The 21,402-nt window shown below is 35.1% G+C and overlaps 1 protein-coding gene across 15 annotated transcripts in view; it reads right to left on the reverse strand.

Moving 5' to 3' along the window:
• Positions 1–505: 505 nt before the first annotated feature.
• The window catches only part of POSTN (periostin), a 30,845-nt gene continuing 9,948 nt past the window's right edge, over positions 506–21,402 (reverse strand). Inside the window, exons 8-24 of one of the 15 annotated variants that reach the window (XM_058824716.1) lie at positions 20,837–21,049; positions 20,551–20,685; positions 19,018–19,166; positions 18,412–18,548; positions 17,498–17,628; positions 15,965–16,095; positions 15,695–15,797; positions 15,250–15,317; positions 14,615–14,660; positions 12,491–12,538; positions 9,281–9,376; positions 8,616–8,705; positions 6,983–7,060; positions 6,505–6,585; positions 4,323–4,409; positions 2,241–2,282; positions 506–1,738 (exon numbers count right to left, since the gene is read on the reverse strand). In XM_058824716.1, coding sequence (XP_058680699.1) covers positions 1,698–1,738; positions 2,241–2,282; positions 4,323–4,409; positions 6,505–6,585; positions 6,983–7,060; positions 8,616–8,705; positions 9,281–9,376; positions 12,491–12,538; positions 14,615–14,660; positions 15,250–15,317; positions 15,695–15,797; positions 15,965–16,095; positions 17,498–17,628; positions 18,412–18,548; positions 19,018–19,166; positions 20,551–20,685; positions 20,837–21,049 — 1,676 coding nt within the window. In that variant the 3' untranslated portion in view covers positions 506–1,697. Of the gene's footprint in view, positions 1,739–2,240; positions 2,283–3,986; positions 4,007–4,302; positions 4,410–6,504; positions 6,586–6,982; positions 7,061–8,615; positions 8,706–9,280; positions 9,377–12,490; positions 12,539–14,614; positions 14,661–15,249; positions 15,318–15,694; positions 15,798–15,964; positions 16,096–17,497; positions 17,629–18,411; positions 18,549–19,017; positions 19,167–20,550; positions 20,686–20,836; positions 21,050–21,402 lie in introns of those variants that run through there. The other 14 variants (XM_058824718.1, XM_058824717.1, XM_058824702.1 and 11 more) reach the window with 14 other exon arrangements.

Consider the following 21,402-nt stretch of genomic DNA (forward strand, 5'->3'; position numbering starts at 1 on the left):
ACTCGACTGATAGCTCATGATAGCCCAGCATTGAAGGAAGAAGTTTAAACCCAGTGATTTAATGACAATCAAATGTCCCAGGGAGAGGTGATAGCTTCACCTTTTACATAGTCCTAAGAGCTCTGATGTTGACCTAAAAGCTATCTGGCCCTTGCCATGTTAAAAGCTGTCCTTCCATTAAAGCACTATCATAGTAGATACTGAGGTTACCTTAGTGACATGTCAGCCCAGGAAGGCTGCACAATTTATCAATCTCATTCTCAGATGGTTGTGCTGTTCAAGGAGCAGTGTTTAGGGAATGTCACTGTGGAATTAGGGAAAGTGTTCCATTGTTTAAGGAGAATGGTGCAGTTTAAGTCCATTAGCATGTGCTAAGTAAGAAGGGGAAGAATTAGTTTGCTTCTGTGAAAGCATATTTTGCAATTTCAAGTTAAATTTAAAATCTTTAAAATATTTAGAATTTGCTTTGCTATTAAAAAATATTTACAAATGAAAGCAAACACAGTTCAGCCAAATTCTTTATTGAGTATTTGTTTCAAAACAGAAGTAGAAAAACATGTTAGACAATGACTCTGATATTTTGGTCAGCAAAATTAAGGAACTTAGAACAAGTTTTTTCTACTCCATGAATAATTGTCTTTCACCTTTTCTTGATAAAGGCAGACAATTTCTATGAGTACAAAATTAGAGTGATAAAATTGACATAATTTACAGAAAACTCCACATTAGTACCAGACATTAGCAAAGCATGTTTTGATACAAAAGCTTTCAGACCTGGCCTCATTTTTTGAAGACTTTTTTCCATGCTGAGTTAACTGCTTGCATGCATTTTATTTATCACTTTTATAATCCACTTTAATAATAAAAAAACACATTTAGGGAAAAATGGGAAAACACTCAAGAATCTCAATATATTTATTGTTATAGGATTCCTTTAATGGGAATGTGATTTCTTATAAATAAAGAAGTCAACATGATCACTAATACATTGCAAGAAGCTCATAATGTTTGCTTTTTTCCTTTTTTGAAGAGCTTCCATTAACCAAGTTACTAGAAGGTATTTGGATATGCAGTGTAGGACAAAAAAACCCACGATACATTTAATATAAGGCATATTTGTTTGCTTAGAAAAGGTAACATTACTGGTATTACAAATTTAAACACATGATGAATTTTGACTTATAAAAGCATACAATACTACTGAACCAAAAGTGCTATGTTAACATCTCATATTTCCTTAGATTACTATAAAAGTCACCTGAGGTGATTATTTTTCTTTTTTCTAGAAATCATCTAATTTCACTTATACTCCTTATTTAGTGGAAATAATAATAATAAAAAAATACACTCTGTATTGATCCCTGCTCATTTTTAATCAAATCCTGCAAACACTTATTAACCAGTGGAAGAAAGAATCCTGGTTCTAACAGAAGTTTTTGGGTTTGCAGGATCCCACCCTCGATAGTGCTTACTATCAAGAGCAGTAAAAGCACCTCCAATGGATTTCTCCTAGTGAGCACTGTGCTGGCAGTGAGCATCTGCAGCTTCACATCTTTTTGTGGATTCATGGTTCAGTTTACGTTATGTCACAAAACAACGTCATTTTCTAATGTTCTCATAAAAAAAAAATCCAAAGAGTTCCTCTCAAAGACCATGTTGTTAAGTTGTAATTCTGTGAATTCTGTCTTGGCAAGGTTTTAGGAATGATCTAGTCTTGTCCTCCTTCTTGCTCCTCCTCCTGCAAAGTAGGGAAAAAACCCTTCAGTTATTACCTGTAATTATATGTAATATAGTAAGACTTTATACTGTATTTACTTTTGAAACAGACATGTGAAAAGGAAAGATGAAGCCTGGAGCTGAATATGTCTCCTTGTGCTGCCAGCTCTGAAATTAAACTGATCTTTCAGCTTCTTCATTAATCAAAATAAGATAGATTCTGAGAGTTATAAATCTTGCAGTGGAGAATCTCAGAGTGTCAGTTTCTCATTGCTAAGACTTCACTTTGATGGCTTTAATCTCATCTGAAACACTCTTTCAGTAAAACAAACAATCTAGATTGTTTTCAGATATCAGAAAAATAATTAGCAACTCCAGATTTTGTTAGGGTATTTTTAAACATACAGCTTTTTCTTTTGAAATCTGTGTTTTTAAGAGTCTTTTTTTCCCCCATCCCAACTCTTAAGACAACAGAAATAATATTTGATATGTTTTATAATGTTTAAATGTATGGCTTTTTTTACCTTGTGCCCTCCTGGTTGGTTGCGCTTTCCGTACAGGTGCTTCTAAAAAACAGAAATATTGCAGTCAGAATTTATTTGCTGGAGACTTTGAATTAGAACTCATTAGAAATATTGGAAACTCATTGCTGATTTTTGAAGTTTTTTCTTTAAAGTTTTCAGTAAATTAAGAATTTTGTTCCAGAAGCATGTTGGCTTGATCACCTGAAATATGAATGCTTACAATACAATTCCCACATTTCCCTCATGTGCAGTCCTGCATTAAATCTTAGTAACATTTTAAAAGTATTTTTGCGTTTTAAACATATGAATTAATCAATTTTCCACACTGATCTTCTACGGATGGTTACAAGGTGTAGGCAGGTGCCAGGGCACTTTGCCTATGCCCTTCACTCATGAAACACCATGTGACACTGCGTCAGTGAAGTGCAAGCTCAGGTTAAGCACAGGACTCAGTCTCAGCTTTTGGGAGCGGATGCCCAGGTCTGTTGCATTGACATTACAGGAATTATTCAAAAGCTAAATGCTTGGAACCATTACAGGATAATGTGGATATTGGCCACATATCCAGCTGGGTTTAGGCCTTGATTTATAACTGCATTGTGAGTCCACACTACGATTCCACATTTAGGGTTTGGTTACTTTTCTCAGGCTTCTGCTTTAAAAGGTGGAGCAGAGCAAGAACTATTGGATAGGTACCACCCCCATTAGATATATCCTTTTTATTTCACTTTTTCAGTGAAACTATGGACTTGCTTTCCTTTTTCTTATCAAATCTTGAGACTTTTTTTAACCAGATGTCTCCTCATTGGGAGGAAGAACATGTCACAGGCAAGAAATAGTTCTTCTGTTACCATCACAGAAATGTTACTTCAGTAATTTTTCCTTCTTTACAACCATGAAGTACTTGTATATTCACTTAACAAGCTGCAGCCAATTCTCTTTTCATCCTGATGTACAGGGTATATAAATGCATAGCCCTGAAATGAAGGCTTGGCCTCGTTTCAGCTGAGACTAAACACTGGGTATCTGCATCACCATGGCAGAAAATTCCAAGTTCTGCACTGCCCTGACAAGGACAGAATATGGTTCATCAAAAGGATGCTTTCCATACTTAGGGGCTGCCTGTACAATTATGCTTTCAGATAAACCTTGTATTTGAAGATCACACCCATCTGTCATTTTCAGGCAATAGGAGACTCCCCAGCATGCCTTGTACTACTCAGCACTGAAGCTGTACAAGCACTTTGTATAAACCTTCATTACTTGGCACAGACTTCAACATTAAAAAGGCAGAAACACAATTATTTAATTTCATTGCCCAAAAGACATATTTTTCTCCTACGTATTTATTTCAAAGGCTGACAGAAGAACATATTCTGCATTGTTAGAATTAGAAAAAGACATAAATACAAAAGAAACGCTAAGCAAATTACTTCTTAACTTTGAATGAAAATAATTAAACAGTGGTTGTTAAAGTCAAAGAACAAATTGCTGGTACAAAGTCAGAGTGAATTCTATTTGGCTCCTTTTGGACTTTTATTCCACTACGGTTTTTGAAATCAAGAGCTTCCCTCATTTAACAACAGGACAAAGGTAGAGAAATTCCAAGACCCTGTGAGATATTTACTCAACCCCAGAGGTAATATTCTCTGCACCCCACTCACTCCTTCGCAACACTGAGAAACCCTGGCAGCAACAGATCACATTTGCACTGACAAGAAATAACTCAAGTTAAAAGCAACTCACGTGGTCTTCTTCTGTATGTGCTGCTTAAAGAAAAGCAAATTTTTTATGGCTCATGTTCCTTCAAATGTTTTACCTAAGCTTAGTGGTTAGGCATTTCCTCTTGTCTACCATGCTTGTCAAATCTTTTAGTTACTTTTAGCCACAAGATAAGCCTCAACATTTTTCTTTGCAACATCAGTTAATGAATTCTTTTCCAAAACAACTATAAAACACTTCTTGCTAAAATTCTGGCTTCAGACCTAATCATTTTTATGAATAGATACTGTAAAACCTCACCTGGAATGATCACTTTGGACAAAGCAGGTCTTAGTGATACTGAATTTTTGACAAACTAACCTTCCAGATGAACTTTCTTGATTTCTCTCTCGATAATCTGTGGCTCTCCCTCAATTACTTTAGTAACCTTGGTGTACTCAGTTCCAGCTATGGTAAGCATCAAAAACAAATGAGTTAAATCTGGCATAGCATTTTTCCATGTGCAAGGAGCCCTCAGTGGAAACAGTGTCATTTTTGGGCATAGGTGTTGCAGGCTACCATGCTATTCATGCCATAAAGCATGTTACTTCTAGTGATGAGTCATTCATTGCAATCTTGGTTTGAAGTTCTGCTTCAGCAATGACTACTAATTTTAAGCAGTTCTGGATGTTTCATAAGCAGAATTAAAGCCCATATGAAATCATTCCTTTATTTAGACAGCGATAATACATATTTTTGTGTCAGTACTCAAATTCAAATGATTAGGAAATTTTCAGTAAAGAATAATTTTATGTAGACAAGAGGGCCATAAAGCATTATCACCAACAACCCTAAAGCAGCATATGTGTCTGCTTTTATTGACTAAATATACAGTAAGGTATTATCATGGCAGCCAAGGGTAACTGACTGGATAAATCATGGAAAAGATAGAGGAAAATCAAATTAAAGAAAAAGACAAATCTACCTACTTTGTCCATTCTGTAAAGCAGGATGCTTATGCAAACTAACATATAATAGCAAGGAAAATAGCAAGAATTCAAGAGATTATATTGTCTTCAAATTTCCTAGAAAGAAACTATCTCTTTTCCATACACCGATTTGCTCTAAGATGCACCTCTACAGATTACATCTATCTAATTGCATACCTCTGTATCTGAAGGTGATTACAAGAACAGTTACAATTGTTCAATTCTGGTGTCTGACCAGAATTTTACAGATAAAATTTGATCCTGATTCCTGTTGACTGGTTTAAAGCAATAGTGCAGTATATACAGGAATTTCTAACTGAAATTTTTTAATTTTCAGCTTTTCTTTTAAATAGTCAATCCAGAAATAGACATCTCCAGAGAGCAAAGCTTTTCACATAGCTGGGATAGTTAGGACAAAATGAAAAGCCCTCTGGAAGTTTCTGTTTCTGTCCAATATTATAGGTGAATTCTGGCTTAGGTCTGTAAAACAAAGATTCAGATGTTTGAAACAGACAGAATTACAGTCAATGGGGGTCATAGTCATATCTTGGCTTTTCTCTAAGACTAGCTGTGTTATCAACTAGCATATTTAAGTTTGGTGGTCAGCTGTTCAGCTGTTCAGCCAACAGGAAATTTTTTACTTGACTGAAGTTTAAGTCACATCCACACAATCGTGCTTTTGAAAGACAATGCGATTTAGTTCAGTGAACTAAATGGGGCTGCAAGTTACTTTACTGGAATACAACTTTGTAACTTACTGAAAAGTGAACATAAAATTAAATGGATTAATTTAATTTATGTCAAGAGAAGCATCTGTCCATATTTTTGAGCTTCTGACTCAGGATTAAACTAACATTTACAAAAACCGTATCACTTAAATTCTTTTTTTATTACCCATTGCTATTATAGATAGTTTCTCTAATCTACGTTAAGCAGAGAACATTCCAAATTCATAGATAAAGATTAATTTCATAAGCAGAAGTTCTTTCACTATTTTCTACAGCTACTGGTTATGTACTGCCAAAACTGTTAGAATGAAGAGAGCAAGAAGGAAAGATAACCATTCCTTGGAATGCTGTATTTGAAGAGAATTAAAGTTAATGTCTGGATATCCATCACCTGTAAGCATTTAAAGAAGATGTTAAACATGCCTTTAATTATTAACTTGAGGGCAATGAACATTCATTTCTGAAGAACTGATAAGTAAGGTGAATTTGGCCAGTTACAATATGTTCTATTTCATAGTGTTTTTCACAGATTTAAATTTGCTAAATAACATTGAATAAATCTTCATTGCTCCCCTGGGTTTTAATTCAGTAACCTTTTAAAGACTGAAAAAACCAAAATATATTATTTTTTCCTGTGATCAATGGCATGAAAAAATTGATTACTCAAGCTTTGGTTCTTACTGCCAATTCACAGATATCTGGCACTAGAATATAGTGTTCTATTTTTTTCCATTAATATTCCACTTCTATTACATCAGTCTTTAAAATGTTAATTTCAACATATCTGAGAGGGGTTCAGTTATCATAACCTGTTGCAAAATTGTTAGTTATAATTCTCTGAATTACCTCCCTGCAGAAGTCTTTTGATTTCTTCATCTTCCAGTAAATGACCATCACCTTCAATAAATTTGGTCACTTTGGTAACCTCTGATAGGATACAGGTTATGGCAAAAAAGTTGATTTACAGAAAACATTTGGCAATCCCAAAAGAGCAATATAATCATGTCATAACATTGTTCTGAATTTAAAAATTCATGTTATGTTATCAAATTTCACATAAACACCGGAAACACCATGTTATATGACAAATATAGCATGCTATATATTAGACCCAGGCAGCTTCAGCTCTAGAGCTGACTGAAATATGAAGATCAAGGACTCAAACCAGAATTTTACATTTGAAGGGTTCTGAGGGTTATTCTCTGGGTAAGATTTTGCAGAATGAACATAAATTCTTTAAACAAGGAATATCCCCTCAGTAATTACTTAAGTTACATATAGATATATGTATGTTAAAGAAATGAAATAAAACAAGCATACTAACCTTCTTCAAGGATTTTCTTTAACTTCTCTTCATTGTCTGAACCTCCTGCAGTAATTCTGGTATATTTTATTTCAGGTCCTGGAAGAAATTTTATAAGATAGTGGCTTTTATCAGATATAACAGGGTTGTCCTTTAAATTATATTTTCCTATTTCATTCCTGTGGTGATTCCATAGTTAACATGCTGTAGTCTGCTTATGTGGTAACTTTATTTTTTACCATTTCTGAAATTAAACTGAATGAGCATTAAAAACAGTAGTTAGGACTAGTCCTGAAAGTAATTAGGCAAATTGGTCATAATTAGAAAAATTACTTGCTTACATTCTTAGAGTTAGATATGATTTTAAACTCTGTTGTGTTAGATCATAGATATTTCTGCAGTCCATTATTAGTCTGAATTGACTGTTGCAAATAGACATTTTTGCTTTTATTATTACTATGAATAATTTTAAGACTTAATATTTGAGATTCCTTATCAGTTTCTACAGATTGAAAATGAGATACAGGTCCAAAATTCTGGCATTTTACATTCTATTTACCATTTCACGTGGGATATTAGTGAAACTTGAATCTGAGAATTGAGAAAATTATATTTTATTTGTCTCCCCTACAATTTTTTGCCAGAAAATAGTCCCAGGTTTATTCATAAATCACTAATGCCTGTCATTCAGTTCTTTTCATTATAGTAAAAAGTTGTATGATAATAACTTTAGCATGATTTTTTATTTCTGCCTTTCTCAAATTACTTTGGTTGAATCTCAATATTTTCTAAATAAACTGATTATTAGGACTTGCAGCTAAGTCAAAATGTTGTTATAACAGTATCTTTTCTTACAAGCTCTCTAGCAGACAGAATTTTAATGGCAGCATTCAAACTGATATTTACACAAGTTGATCAAAATTTGTCTACAGAGAACTCCATATATCACCTCCTATGCTTAAATATGCCTTGCTTCACTTATCAATTTCAGGGATGCTTAAAGAAATAGCTCTGTAATAGGTCAAATACAATTGAAATTGGCCAAGGAATTTGGGACCTTTTGTGTGAGAAAATCCAGGGATGCAGGTGCATATTGATTTTATCTAAAATCAGCTTTATCCAAGTGTCTAACTTGTGGATGCCATGTCAAGTCCCCACTTTACAGAGAAATAGAGATTTTTTTCTGAAATGGCTGTCAAGAGAGCCTGGGATGACATGCAAAAGTAGGCATCTACACATTAAACATCTATGTTTGGTAAAGTGAAACCTTCCTGGAGGTATATAGTCCAGAAGTCCAGAAAAAAGAAAAAGATTTCCTTCCAAAGCAAAGCAGAGTACAAAAATGCAATAAAAGCAGTCTTATTCTGAAATGGTAGCAAGAAGCTAGCAGAAATAGACTCCTACCAAAATATGAAAATAAAAACAAAAATAGAAGGCAAATCTCCATAGTTTTGCATGCTGTTAAAATATTGTTGCCATTTATGTATATGTGTGTGTAGGACACGTGGCCAGCTTTAAAGAGACAGTGGGAAGTATTAGGGAAATCTCATCTGTCAAGGAAATGCAGTTTAGGCACTAGGATAGAACTTAAGATATGTTACTTTTGTATGCAAAGGTGGACTTTACTAAGAATTAATATCTCAGCTTAATTTACCTTGAATAATTCTTTCTTCTGTTACTTTTTTCTCTGTCACTTCCACAGGTCGTCCATCAATGATTTTGGTGTATGTTTTAATAATTGGTTCTACAAGGATTTTTAAATTCAAGGCATTAATCAAGTGATGAACTTTCAAGTGTTCTTTTTGAGATGTGGAAACTGACTGAAGCATGGCAGGAAATACCATAGAATATTTTATGAAAAATAAAAATGTTCAGAGATAAGGAACTGAATCTACTCAAAGTTTAGGATGATTGAGTGATTTTTCCTTTAAAACCATCCTACATGTGAACATCTCAATGCCCTTAGCAAAGAGAAGGCAAGGTTTCTGACAAAATCGCCTTTTAATTACAGAATCACATACTACATATTTGATTTCAGGACAGCAATGAGCAAGCAATTCTTGACTGAGATATTTGTCAGCATGCAGAGTACTTCTAAACTGTCTTGACTGAATCTATGGAACACAAGTAGGGGAAAAAAAACCTCAATATTTTGAAATGCATGAGAATTTTAAAGTATATGATGCAATAAAATTGCAGCACTTCACAAAGTCCTTGTTAAAACAGGACAGCTGTCTAACATGAATTACCTAGATAAAGTATAAACTGAAGGGGAATAGAGAATGCTAATGCAAATTGAGTTGCTGAAAGCATACCAACCTCCATGAATCACTTTAGTTATTGTCTCCCCTTCCCTGACTATTTTGAACTCAGGTTCCCCTTCAATTAATTTAGTGAGCTGTGTGATAGATGGGTCTGTGACATAGGAAAAAAAAACAACAAGTTACAAATAGTCATAAAATACTTGTAGTATTCCATGGGGGTGAGATGAAGCTTGCATTTTCTCCCTTTACCCTAGATAAAACATATTATTGTTATAGAGGACAGTTTAAATCTGAGAGATTATTTGTGACAACATTTACAGTCTTGTATTTTCTTACAGAAGATCTTAAACAAAGATCCTGTCGTACACTTACTCTTTATTTATTTTGTGTATATGATATTTTTAACATTTGTTGACAAGTTCCAGGCAATAAACCAGATCATCAGCAGTGGAAAAGAAGTCTTTTTCTATATATATTGGTAAGAAGGTTACTGTACATCTTTGCAGATATCTTACAGCTATTGCTCCACTAGTGGTCAGCATGCAATCTACAAAGCTTTTAGTTTTTTAGTTATTTTTATTATTTGTTGCTTTGGAGTTTCTTTTATTTTTTGCTTTGAGATTTTTTTACATGGCTTTTTTTCCCTTTGTATTTAAGACTTGGCCAGTGGTTACGCAGCTTAAAAAAACCAAACAAGCAAAAAGCAAACTTTTGAGATCAGCTGGAGTGGCTGTGAGGATATTTATCAGTATTACTGGCTATCATCATCATGGGTGAGGTAATTTTGATTACACTGATCCAAATGTATTTCTGCCTGACATGCTAAAGCAGAAGATACTAGATAAATTAGGAACATAGCATCAATTAGCACTCTCTAATGAGTGTTGTGGGACTTCTTTTACTTAAGAAGTTGCTTTAAAACAAACTTTCTTTACCCCTTATTCAGAGACAGAAACTTAGCATAATCCATCTTTTTTACTTTCCTTAAAAATCCCTTAAATATTTTTATATGGATTTTTGTAGAAGTTGATTTTTCATTGATTATTTTTTCCATAATTACTGATCAGGATTTAACAACACCTTTTAAAGATGTGTGCCTCCTGTTAATTGTTGCAAACAGTCAATATAGGCAACCTTCAATAATAAAAACCAAAAATGTTTTGGGTTGTTTTTCAATAGCAAATGATTGCATCAATTAAAATTTAGAAATAAATAATTCAGATGAAATTATATGATAGAATCATAAAGATTCCCTGTTATTATAGACCTCTATTAATTTATTCTGAGTTATAAACAGCTGAACGAGCCCTCACTTCTTTTATTTTTAGTAGGTCTGAATGCAAAATATTTATAAATATTTTAAAGTAACTGCCTTACAAGACTCATTCCCTGCTTTTTTTAAACCTGGAGGAATTTTTTGCATGTTGAGAATTTATTAAAGAGCAGTTGACATGGATAAAAGTGATGAATATAAATGAAATAATGTAAAAGTTGTATTTATGAATATTTATAAATGCTTTATTTTTACTTTTCTCAATAACTGTACCTTTTAATGTGATTGATACAGCAGATGTGTGCAAACCAGAAAGTGAAGGCATAGCCAGCTATATTGCCTAGTCTAGGATCAATCCTGGATCCTTTGAATATTTTATCTGTTAAAATTTGAGTATCAGTCAGATTTAACTCTACATCTGTTTAATCTTTTTGATCCCATACCTGCCCAAGTACAAAACATGGAAGAACAACAAAAGCAGAAAACACTGAGAGGGAAAAGGCACACATCCCCCTCTAAACTTGGTGGGGAGAGATGTAATTATTTTTTTAGTGGAAATTGCCCCTGCATCATGATCTAATAGAACTGCTGGACAAAATTAGCACTTCACTTTGCCAGCTTTTATCTACAGACTGTTGTGGATTTACGTGGTTCTGATGGCATCTGCCACTCACTGTTGTTACTGAGAAAGATCAGAAGTGACAGAATTTGTTTTATTTGGTCTAGATCTGAAGCAATTGTCAGCAGAAAGGCTGCACTGGCCAGAGATCTTTTCCTAGAGTGTGTCCCAAAGCAGAAATACTGTACTGGAAATGGAAAGGAGTAACCCTTCAATACTCACTAACTTTTATTTTTTCCTATCTGGTCACTAAAATTTAGTTCTAAATTTGACTATACAAGTGCTCTGATTTTTAATATTTCATTAAATATTTCAAAAATATTTAAATTTTTCTTTTTTTTTTCTTTAAAAGACTATTTTATTTCAGGTAATTTTCAACTTCTAAACATCCTGTAAATCACCTAAACTATATACTCTGGGTTTAACAGAGCAGCAGAGGTACTTTCAGAAAGTGATTCAGCCTCACCATAGCAAGATTTCTAAATAGCTTGGATGAATTACCATATGAAGTAATCTATCCATTTATATTGCACTGTGGATCTGATTTAATGATGGAGACTAGGCAACAAAGATCAGTATATATGTTAAATGGCCTCTAATCCTAAATGTTATGAAGCACAGATATGCTCTTGAGAAAATAAGCATTTGTCACTTCTTCTGGAAGGAAATCCTCCCAGAAACACTGATTAAGCAGTCTGGATAAAATTCTTTGCATGACATTTTTTAACTGCCTTTCTCAGTTGAGAGAAAACAAATTCCCTTTCAGCATTTTTATTTCAATGGGAAACTGGATCTCATCAGCTTTACTTAAGTTATAAATCACAAGTGGTTTTAGCAGTCCCATCCCCATATTTTTTTCTCTTCAGTCCCATCACTAATCTTTAAGTCATGCTTCTATATGGAGAAATAAAAAAAAGCTAAAAATTGGGTAGATATTTTCAGGCATCCAACAGATATTGGTAGTTAGAACTGATTGAAAATTATAGCAAAATTAACCAATTTTTTTCTTCAAAGTGTAAGAAACGTATCTACTTTAAAATATCTGTTTTAATTAGAAAAAAGGGAATGTCTTAATTGAAAAAAAAAGACGATAAAATAAATGGTTTAAAAAAATATTATTAAAGATATTTTTAAATACCCATAGAAAAAGGAGAAAACTCATTTGGGGAGAAAAACCATGGGTAATCTTTTAATACAAAATATTTCAGTCAGTTCTAATTGCAATATTTGTATCTTTGCTTTTCCAGCAAAGTACTTAGCATCCTGGAGTTGCTGGGTATAAAATGCATTCCATTAAATAAATATATTCAAGGTATATTCTGAATATGTATATCAACATATGCAGAAATATATATACCACAGGCCTCATTTACCTTCCTTTGTGATGATAGGTTGGACGTTGCTTTCAATTATGTTAATTTCTGAAAATACAGAAAATGGAATATACAGTGCATTCCATTCTTACAATTTCTTTGAGGCAACCATCAGTTAGATTTGGTCTGCTCATGAGGATGTGGATAAAATCATAGATATTAATGGGTGGAAGAGCAACAGAAAAGGATCTAGAGTATGAATCTTGGTCCTGGTTATGAAATGGTGATCGACTCAGGTCACCTGCAGACAGAATCTAGTGATATGGTATTTGCCTTTTATGAAACCCATGGGTCATGCTACACGTGATGATGTATGGTACAGAACAGAGAGGGCTTATACAATTACCCACACAAACTTTTGCACAATTCCCTGACATGCCTTATGCCTAAATATTGCCCTTTTCATTTGGGAGCTGATCAGGAAACATTCAGAACTACAGGTAGAGCATCACAGAACACTTGCCCTTGGAAGATCAAGTTGTTCACCCAGGACAGACTCAAGTATTCACTGATAGTGATTTGATTCATACCCATCCACTGGAGAAGCCCACACTATAGGGGTTCCAGCCTTCCCAATCTTTCACTCAACTGAATCTACAGCTACAGCTTTCTAGGTGTCCACACTGACCTCTCTAGCCTAATTTTTGCAGGCACTGCTTCCTGTGCTACTCTCACTGGCCTTGGGAGGTAGAATCATAGAATATCTCAAGTTGGAAGAGATGCATAGGGATCATAAAGTCCTTCTTCTCCAAGGAGAAGGAAGACCAAGCCATATGACCAAGGATGCTGTCCAGAAGCTCTTTGAACTCTGTCAGGCTTGGTGCTGTGACCACTTTCCCGAGGGTCGTGTTCCCTTGACTGATCATCCTCTGGGTAAAGAACCGTTTCCTAACATCCCATCTGAAATTTCCCAAGGCAGCTCCATTCCATTTCCTCGTATCCTGTCATTGGTCACCATAAAGCCGACCAGCCCACTCTCTCCACTGCCCTTCTTGGAGAAGGCATGGGTTGAGATTAGGTCACTGTTCAGCAACGAGGTCACCCCTCTACCTTCTCTTATCCAAAATGAACAAGTCAAATGACCTCATCAACTCCTCAAAGTCTTGACCTCAAGACCTTTCACCATCTTCATCACCCTCCTCTGGACACCAGGCCCACAACTGGCTCCCAGAACTGTCCCAGCACTCGAGGTGGGGCAGCCCCAGTGCAGAGCAGAGTGGGACAATTCCCCTCCCTTGCCCGGCTGGCAATGCTGGGCCTGATGCACCCAGGACAGGCTTGGCTGCTTTGGCTGCTGGGGCACTGTTGACTCATATTCAACTTGTCATCAAGGTGAATTACTCTATTTTTTGTTCCAAGGTGTTTTAACTTCAGAATGTCCATTCCCAAGTTTCAAAAGTCTGATGGGATGGTTTCACTTTATACTGGGAAATATGGGTAGGACTCAGTCGGAATTTAATAATTTGTCTAAATTCATCTTGCCTCACAAGGTTAGAGTAGGAACTTTGTCTTCCAACAGCTTGTTTCAACATACTCTATAATAAGAAATTAAATGCACATCCTGAGAAAGGTTGTGAGGGAGCTAAAAGGGGTATTTTTTTTACATATACTCCCTAAAGAGATAATATTCTGAACAACTGTCTCCCATTCAAGCCTCATATTTGCACATATGGGAAACAGGGTCAAGAGGTACACTCTGTCCCTCTGGAAATATTTATGGAAAAAAAAGTATCTCAGCGCACAAACAATGCTGCATCCTGGAGAGTACAGTACAATGCTACATCTTAGAGAGAGATACAACTCTGTTATGCACCAAGCACTGAACCTTGGCTAAAAGTTGAAAAACAATCTTTTCCATATGTATCTTGTCTACCCCAAGAGTTTAAACAGCTTACTTCAGGGTTACTTTCCAGTCACACATCTGGAAACGGAATAATACAGTAGCACAGCAGCCAGAAACATTCTACTTTGAGTCTTTCCTTTCCTTTTCTTCATTGGCACATCATACTTTCCCAGAAATTGCTTTCTTCTTTATTGAAAAAGAGATGCACAATTCCAAATTGGAATTGGCACCATTTAAAAAGCAATATTCAACTCATCTGGAAGTATTTAAAACGAACTTACTGTAAAATGTCAGTGGAATCTCTTTGAAGGTACTGTCACGAACAAACTATAAAAACAGAAAAGCAATTTATTTAAAATTTTAAAAAAGTAGCATTTGCCTTACAGTTTCCTAGTGAATGTGGGTAAGATTCATTGCTTCATTGACCTAGTAAGGTCAATTCACTGCTTCATTGACTTTTTCTTCCTAGTAAAAATCTAGGAAAATTTGTCTAGGTTCTCTCATTCATTGTTGACGGAGAATGCAATCTCAAGAGGGTAGCTGAGAGAGACAAGGATGCCTACTTTTCTTCACAGGTTATTGATGCTGCTGGCTTTAATGGCATAAGAATTTTGTCACTAGGTATTTTTTTCAAATAAGTGATTTATTTTCAAGAGTGATAAAGTGAACTAAAGAGCAGATTTGGGCCAATTCACACTGTTGTTATCCAAATGCAAATATTTTCCAATAATTTGACATTGAAAAACATAACTGTTGAGTACAGGATATCATTCATTATTATATTTGGGTAACTGGAAGCTACTGGATGTGTTGTCTGCTGAAGAAAGAAAGGACCAGAGAATCATTTATGACTTATAATGTGCTCAGTTTCATAAATCCTGCCAGAAAGACAGAGGGATAATTACTAAAAGAATACCTTAATTTGAATGTATTTAATCAACTTCTTCAGTATTGTGAGCAGCTGATCATTTCCAACAGGCAGTTCTGACAAAAGAAGCAGGCACATAAGAGGAAATATGCAACTGTGTGCATTTTACTTTGATTTACAATGATCAGGAAATGCAGTCATTCTCAAACACTCACACAAGCTTGTACTCGATATAAATTATTCCATATCAGCAGAAAAGGTAGTCTTTGGCTAGTCTTGTCTGTCATATACTTTACTTTCATAAAATTTCAAAGTCTTGTTAAGGTTTTAACCAAGGTTCTTCCACAAAATGAGCATTGAGGTAGATTTTCTGTTTCAAATTCCACATAAGAATTGTATCTTTAAATTGATTACTTTTTTAAAGTTATTGCAGTTACTGAGCATGTAAACAGATTTAAAAGAGTGGGTACAAATTTCACGAAATAATACTCACCTGCTGGGTAGAGGAGTTTGTCAATGACATGAATGACACCATTTGTTGCCATGAGATCAGATTCTCTTGATTTCAGTTCATTAACCAGAAGAGTATCATTTACCTGGTAAAGGATCAAAAGAGAACCCAAGTTATCAGAGACGTTAGAAAACAACCCCAAACCCTATTGTAACATTTGTAGAAATGCATGCCATTCTATAATGTGGACAGACATGGAATATCAAATCTCGCTTACAAGGCTGTAGCAGAGAGAGATTTTCTAAACTTAACTGTTTTCAAGTAGAGTTTGCCTCCTTGGATGGTTTTAAGAATATTTGTTACACCAGGTTCAAAGCCACTTCCAATGAAAACTCCTTGTGTCAAGTGGTAAAGAAGAATATTCCTGAGAGCATTTTTGTCCCCTATGTAAAAATAAAAAAGTTGGAATAAAATTAAATGGTAGAGGGTTGTTCTTTGTGGAAGTGCTAAGGAATCACATACACTTGAGCTAGAACTAAACATAATATGTATGAAAGTACCATGAACACATACAATTTGAATTTGTTAAAATTATGACAAGGGAAAAAAAAGCCCAACTATATGACAAAAAGGTACTCAGAACATAATCACAAAGATCCTATGAGAAGTCTTCTACAAAAAACATAAAAGGGGTCAATGGAGCAATTAGCAGTGCTGAGTTTTTCTGTTCTTATTGAGGACAGAAGCAGCTTGGAGAAGTCAGGCAAGGGGAAACCATCCTATTTTAGGGAAGATTTCCGTATTTCAAAGTTTAACATTCCTATGTGGGATGAAAAGGAAAAAAAGTGCAATATTTTCAAGACTGTCTCAATATCTTAATAGGGCTGTCTGAGTCTATGACGGTTGAGAGTCATAGGATGGGATGCAGAAAAACCATAACATGTCCAGGAGACAGGGTACCAAGCAGAGAAACTTTAAAACACATCTGTTTGCCATTACATGGAATATTGACCATTAATACTAGAATTACATGCTGATAGTAGTTGTTATTAGGAGTTCCAGCCTTGGTGAAACTGCAATGGGAATCTTGTCTGGTTATATTCTTTTCCTGATGTCTCTTTCAATGAAAATTTTCTAGTTTTTCCCCATGTTTTGCTCTGATCACTGACACTACTGCAATTTACTTCACTACTGATATGCAATTAATTGTCTTCCTCTTCCTAGTAAAATTAGCACTGATATTTTGTCACTGGGCCATTCATGGGTAACATTAAGTTCCATAAAAGGCCTAAAAATGGCCACTCCAAAGGTTTTTGCAAAAACTATCAGATTACTTTTGTAACTATGCCACTACAGTTACTGGTGAAAATAATCCTTGGTTTGTATCTTTCTTATAGATAAAAAAATTATGAGGGCCAAGGAAAGCACTAAGTAACTGAGTCACAATGATAGAAAAAAATGGTGCATTAAGCCCCTAGAAATGCAGAAGAGCAAATAAAATTGTCTTTTTAACTACAGAATTAGTCCAATATGGTATTGGACTTGGACAACCTCAAGTTCTGATTTGAAGACAAAAATAATGGAAGGAAGCTACACTATGGAATAAGATATTGAGGAGTGAAATTTAAATTTAAATGTCAGGTTGGAGTTATTTTCCAGAAAGACATTTTCTCTAAGAAGGAAGGACATTTCTCCAAGAAGGAAATAATTAAGCGGATTCCTATGACATGCTCTATGCAAAAGGTAAACTTTTTCAGCAGACAGCTTTTGTGTGAGAAGTGCATTAGTCTCCTTTCCAATAAATTTTAATTTGTTTGTAATTCCAGGGGTTTTTTGGTCACTTACTTATCAGTATGTCCTTGTCATCATCAGTCAAACCTTTAAAGGCATCATTAGTCGGGACAAACAGAGTCCACTGTCCAGGCTGTGACAGAACATCATCTAAATCTGCAGCTTTCACCAGACTGAGGAAAATGCTGTTTACAGCAAACAGACAAACCACAAATACATTTTGTTGAAATGTAATATAATTGGGTCCAGGTACTTAGTTCTCCCATTTTTATTTCCAATACTGTTTCAATTTTCAAACACTTTCACTATTTCCCAGAAATAAAGATAGTGGAAGAGGAAAATGAGAAAAAAAAAAAAAAAAGAAAAAAAAACGAAAGGAAAAAGCAGTCTTAAGAGTAGCAGACAGAGGAAAAATTATTTGAAAAAAAACCCAAAAAAACCTGCAGCCGGGATCAGAGGAGGATTTGTTGAATACAAACCCTTGCAGATTGAACAGATAAAAGGAGGATGCAAAGGATTGTTCTTGCTGTAGGAGTATTGAGATTCTTGCAGAAAGGGACAGAAATAAGTACTGTAAAGGTATGCAATCCTGCTGCACCCATATGGAATTGTATCATTCATTAATTTAAACTCCAGAGACCATTGCATTTATAGCTCCGGATGTATCACTCAATTCCTTCTGTCCTGTTACTCCTCTCATTCTAGTGTCTTACAACCCTTTGTGCCATAAAAAGCATTCTAGCACTGAGTGTGGAAGCCTTTTCAGCATACAGCTGGAGAAATTTCTCTTCCCCCACATTTTTCTTTCCTTTTATTTTACTTGTGTAGTTAACAAACCCTTCTCTGACATCCCCGCTCTCAAAGCCCCAACAACTCACATGCTCACAGTCCAAAACTTTTTCTCAGACCAGCTGTGCTCTATATACCCTCTGCAGGAAAATCTCAGTTCTGTCAGTATTGCTACTCACCTAAAACGCTTATCATTTCTCAGCATTTCATGCAAAGTCTTTTCTGCTGGACTGATGATCTGCCTGAAGATGTGAATAAAACCATTTCTTCCTTCTTTGCTTCCTCTGACCATGCATGAATTTTCAATACATACAGCCTTATTGAAAGAGAAATAAATGTAGCTCTTTACACAATGCTAAAAATAACAACCATATGTACTTCCTACAGCCAAATTGTGTGGTCTTGCCAGGAAATTTGGCATTGCTTGAGTAAGCAGAAATTGCAAAATCTATAATAAAATAGCATGGTGCAAATATTTTAACACTTCATTTTTGTGTGTGTGTTTTTCCCTTGAGAATGTTCTTAATTAGTTTTAAAAACAAACTTTAAATATTTGTAACTAATTAAACACTCACTTTGAAATTTTATTGCTTTTTCCCAAAGAGTTCTCTGTGCAAACAAAGCTCAGATTGATCAGATTTTCATTTTTTGCTATCTTAAAAGTTGAAAGATTTTTTGCTAGATAGTCATAATGGTAAATGTTGGGGGTTTCCTCCAGCTTTGCCTTTTATTAACTTCCATTTTCATAGTTGGATGCATATTTTTAGAAAGACTCATTCACTTACTGTGCGATACACGAAGACTCTAAGTAGTTTTCCTCCAATTGTTTCCAGCTCTTGTCCATTGTACAGTTCATTGAGCCCAACTTTCACTTTTATAATGTGATTCTGCAGGATTCTTTTAAGAAGACGTTGATCCAGCCTTAAGGTGTCATCTACAAAGCAAATTAGATATTAATGTATAGTAATTTATATAGTGAATTTTTATTCAAATATAGTTAAAAGAATCTGGAAATACTGAATTTTTCTTTGAAATGCTTGAATTAAAGCATGGATAGGTCTGTGTATATAGAAGACAAGTTGTCTTGACCATTCCTCAAATTCAGTCAAGATCTTTTGACACAGCCATGATTAATTACTATAACTAATATGTCTGATGATTTATAGGTGGGCCTGCTCCATCTTCTGAATTAATGCTATATTTTGTATTAGAACTAGTCCTTTCCACATGTGCACGTAAAATCTATCCAAATTTTCTTCCTTAGTAGTAAGACTACACTCTAATTCTTTGAGAAAAGGCAAGATATCTATGCAGTCACCTCTGCAAATATACAAACACCTGTTTTACAGTATATTTACATTAGTTTCCCTCTGCTTTGATGTACTGAGAAATAATAACTTTCTTGTGTTTCCTGAGCTTAACTGGGATAGAGTAAAATTTCCTCCCTGCAGGTATATTTTAACAGAGCTGTCTTTTGGGTTTAGTATGAGTGTAATGTTGATAACATGCTGACATTTTGGTTGTTGCTGAGCAGTGCTCACCTCGAGCCAAGGACATCTCAGTGTCTCATGCTCTGTGAGTGGCCAGTGCACGAGAGGCTGGAAGGATCACGTCCAGGACAGGTGACCCAAACTTTCCAGAGGGATATTCCATGCCATAGAATGTTGTGCTCAGTATATAAACTGGGGGAACCTGGCTGGGAGGTGTCAGTCAATGGCTGAGCATAGGTCAGGGTAACTGTATCATGCATCACCTGTTTCCCTTAGGCTTTAATCATACTTTAAAACTATTATTATTATTATTGTTATTATTTTACTTTGTTAAAGTTATCAAATTGTTCTTATCTAAGCCTATGAAGTTTTATTACATTTTTTCCCCCTGATTATCCTCCCCATCCCAGAGTGGGGGAAAGAGGAGAGTGATCAAGTGGATGTGTGGTACTTAGCTGTTGGCTGGAATGAAACTACTGCATACATTTTCTGAGAATAAATAAGTTTTGAATCTAATGGAAGTAATTTAAGACTAAGGAAACTGGCAGTTTATTAATATCTTTCCATTCCTACAATCTTTCTGTGTATATTTTTTATCTTATGTTAGTGCTACTATTTTCACTAGCAAATGATATGAGTGAAAACAAGCTGTACAGTGTGGTGGTTAGGCTTGTTTTGTATTTCTACAAGGTCGAAATCTGAAAGGATGAAGTCTTTATATTTCTCTGTGATATTCTTGCAGTGAGACTTAGAACAAGTACTGGGGGTTATTTGGAAAACTGTCACATATATACTTGTTTAATTTGACAATCTTTTAGGGCTACTAACCTGAGAAAGCACCATTCAGAGGTGCCAGGAGAGTGTATTGGCCTTCTGGCCTTAGAGAAGATGCCAGTCCTAGCTGTGCCACCAGGTCTGTAAATGTAGTCTGCTGAGCACCCCCAAGCTCAATGACTTGTTTGGCTGCAAATAAAGAATTAAGAAAAGGTATTTTAACACACAATATCTTCCTATTCCTGTTTTGGATTCTCCATGCTTATCCAGAACTATATATCTGAGGGAATCTGGATAAGGTTATTGAAAATATCTTCAGTTTTCCATGCACACCACTGACCAGAATCAGGAATTAGCACTTGATCAATGAGGTGGATAACGCCATTGCTTCTCACAATATCTTTGCGTTTCACCATTTTCACTCCATTCACAGTCAGACTTTCACCATCACATCCAACTTCAACAGTGTTTCCTTCCAAGGTTTCATAGACAGCTCCCCCTGTGATGGCTTCAGAGCACTGGAGAGTATTTAATATATGGAACTTCACAAGAGCTGCAGAGAAAAGAGCAGGAATTTAACAGATGTAGGTGTTTGGACACATATACATATACGTATAATTTACATACACGATTTTAAATTAATTTCACTCACAGATACTTTATTTAAATTTAATAATACTGTAGGTCTCTAAATCACATTTTTGATTAAAACTATTTGGCATCCCTTATATTATTAAAAATGTATTGGTTATGCTACAATCTGCTTGTCACTGCATATGATATGGTCCAAAAGGACCTATGAGTACAAAACTCCATAGGCTATGCAAAGGTATGAGAGAATTTAATATTCAGATAGCCCTGGATTTCTAGGGACAGGAATGTCTATCAGACCTATGCAGCTGAACT

Source organism: Ammospiza caudacuta, chromosome 2 (assembly GCF_027887145.1).
Source record: "Ammospiza caudacuta isolate bAmmCau1 chromosome 2, bAmmCau1.pri, whole genome shotgun sequence".
NCBI lineage: Eukaryota > Metazoa > Chordata > Aves > Passeriformes > Passerellidae > Ammospiza > Ammospiza caudacuta.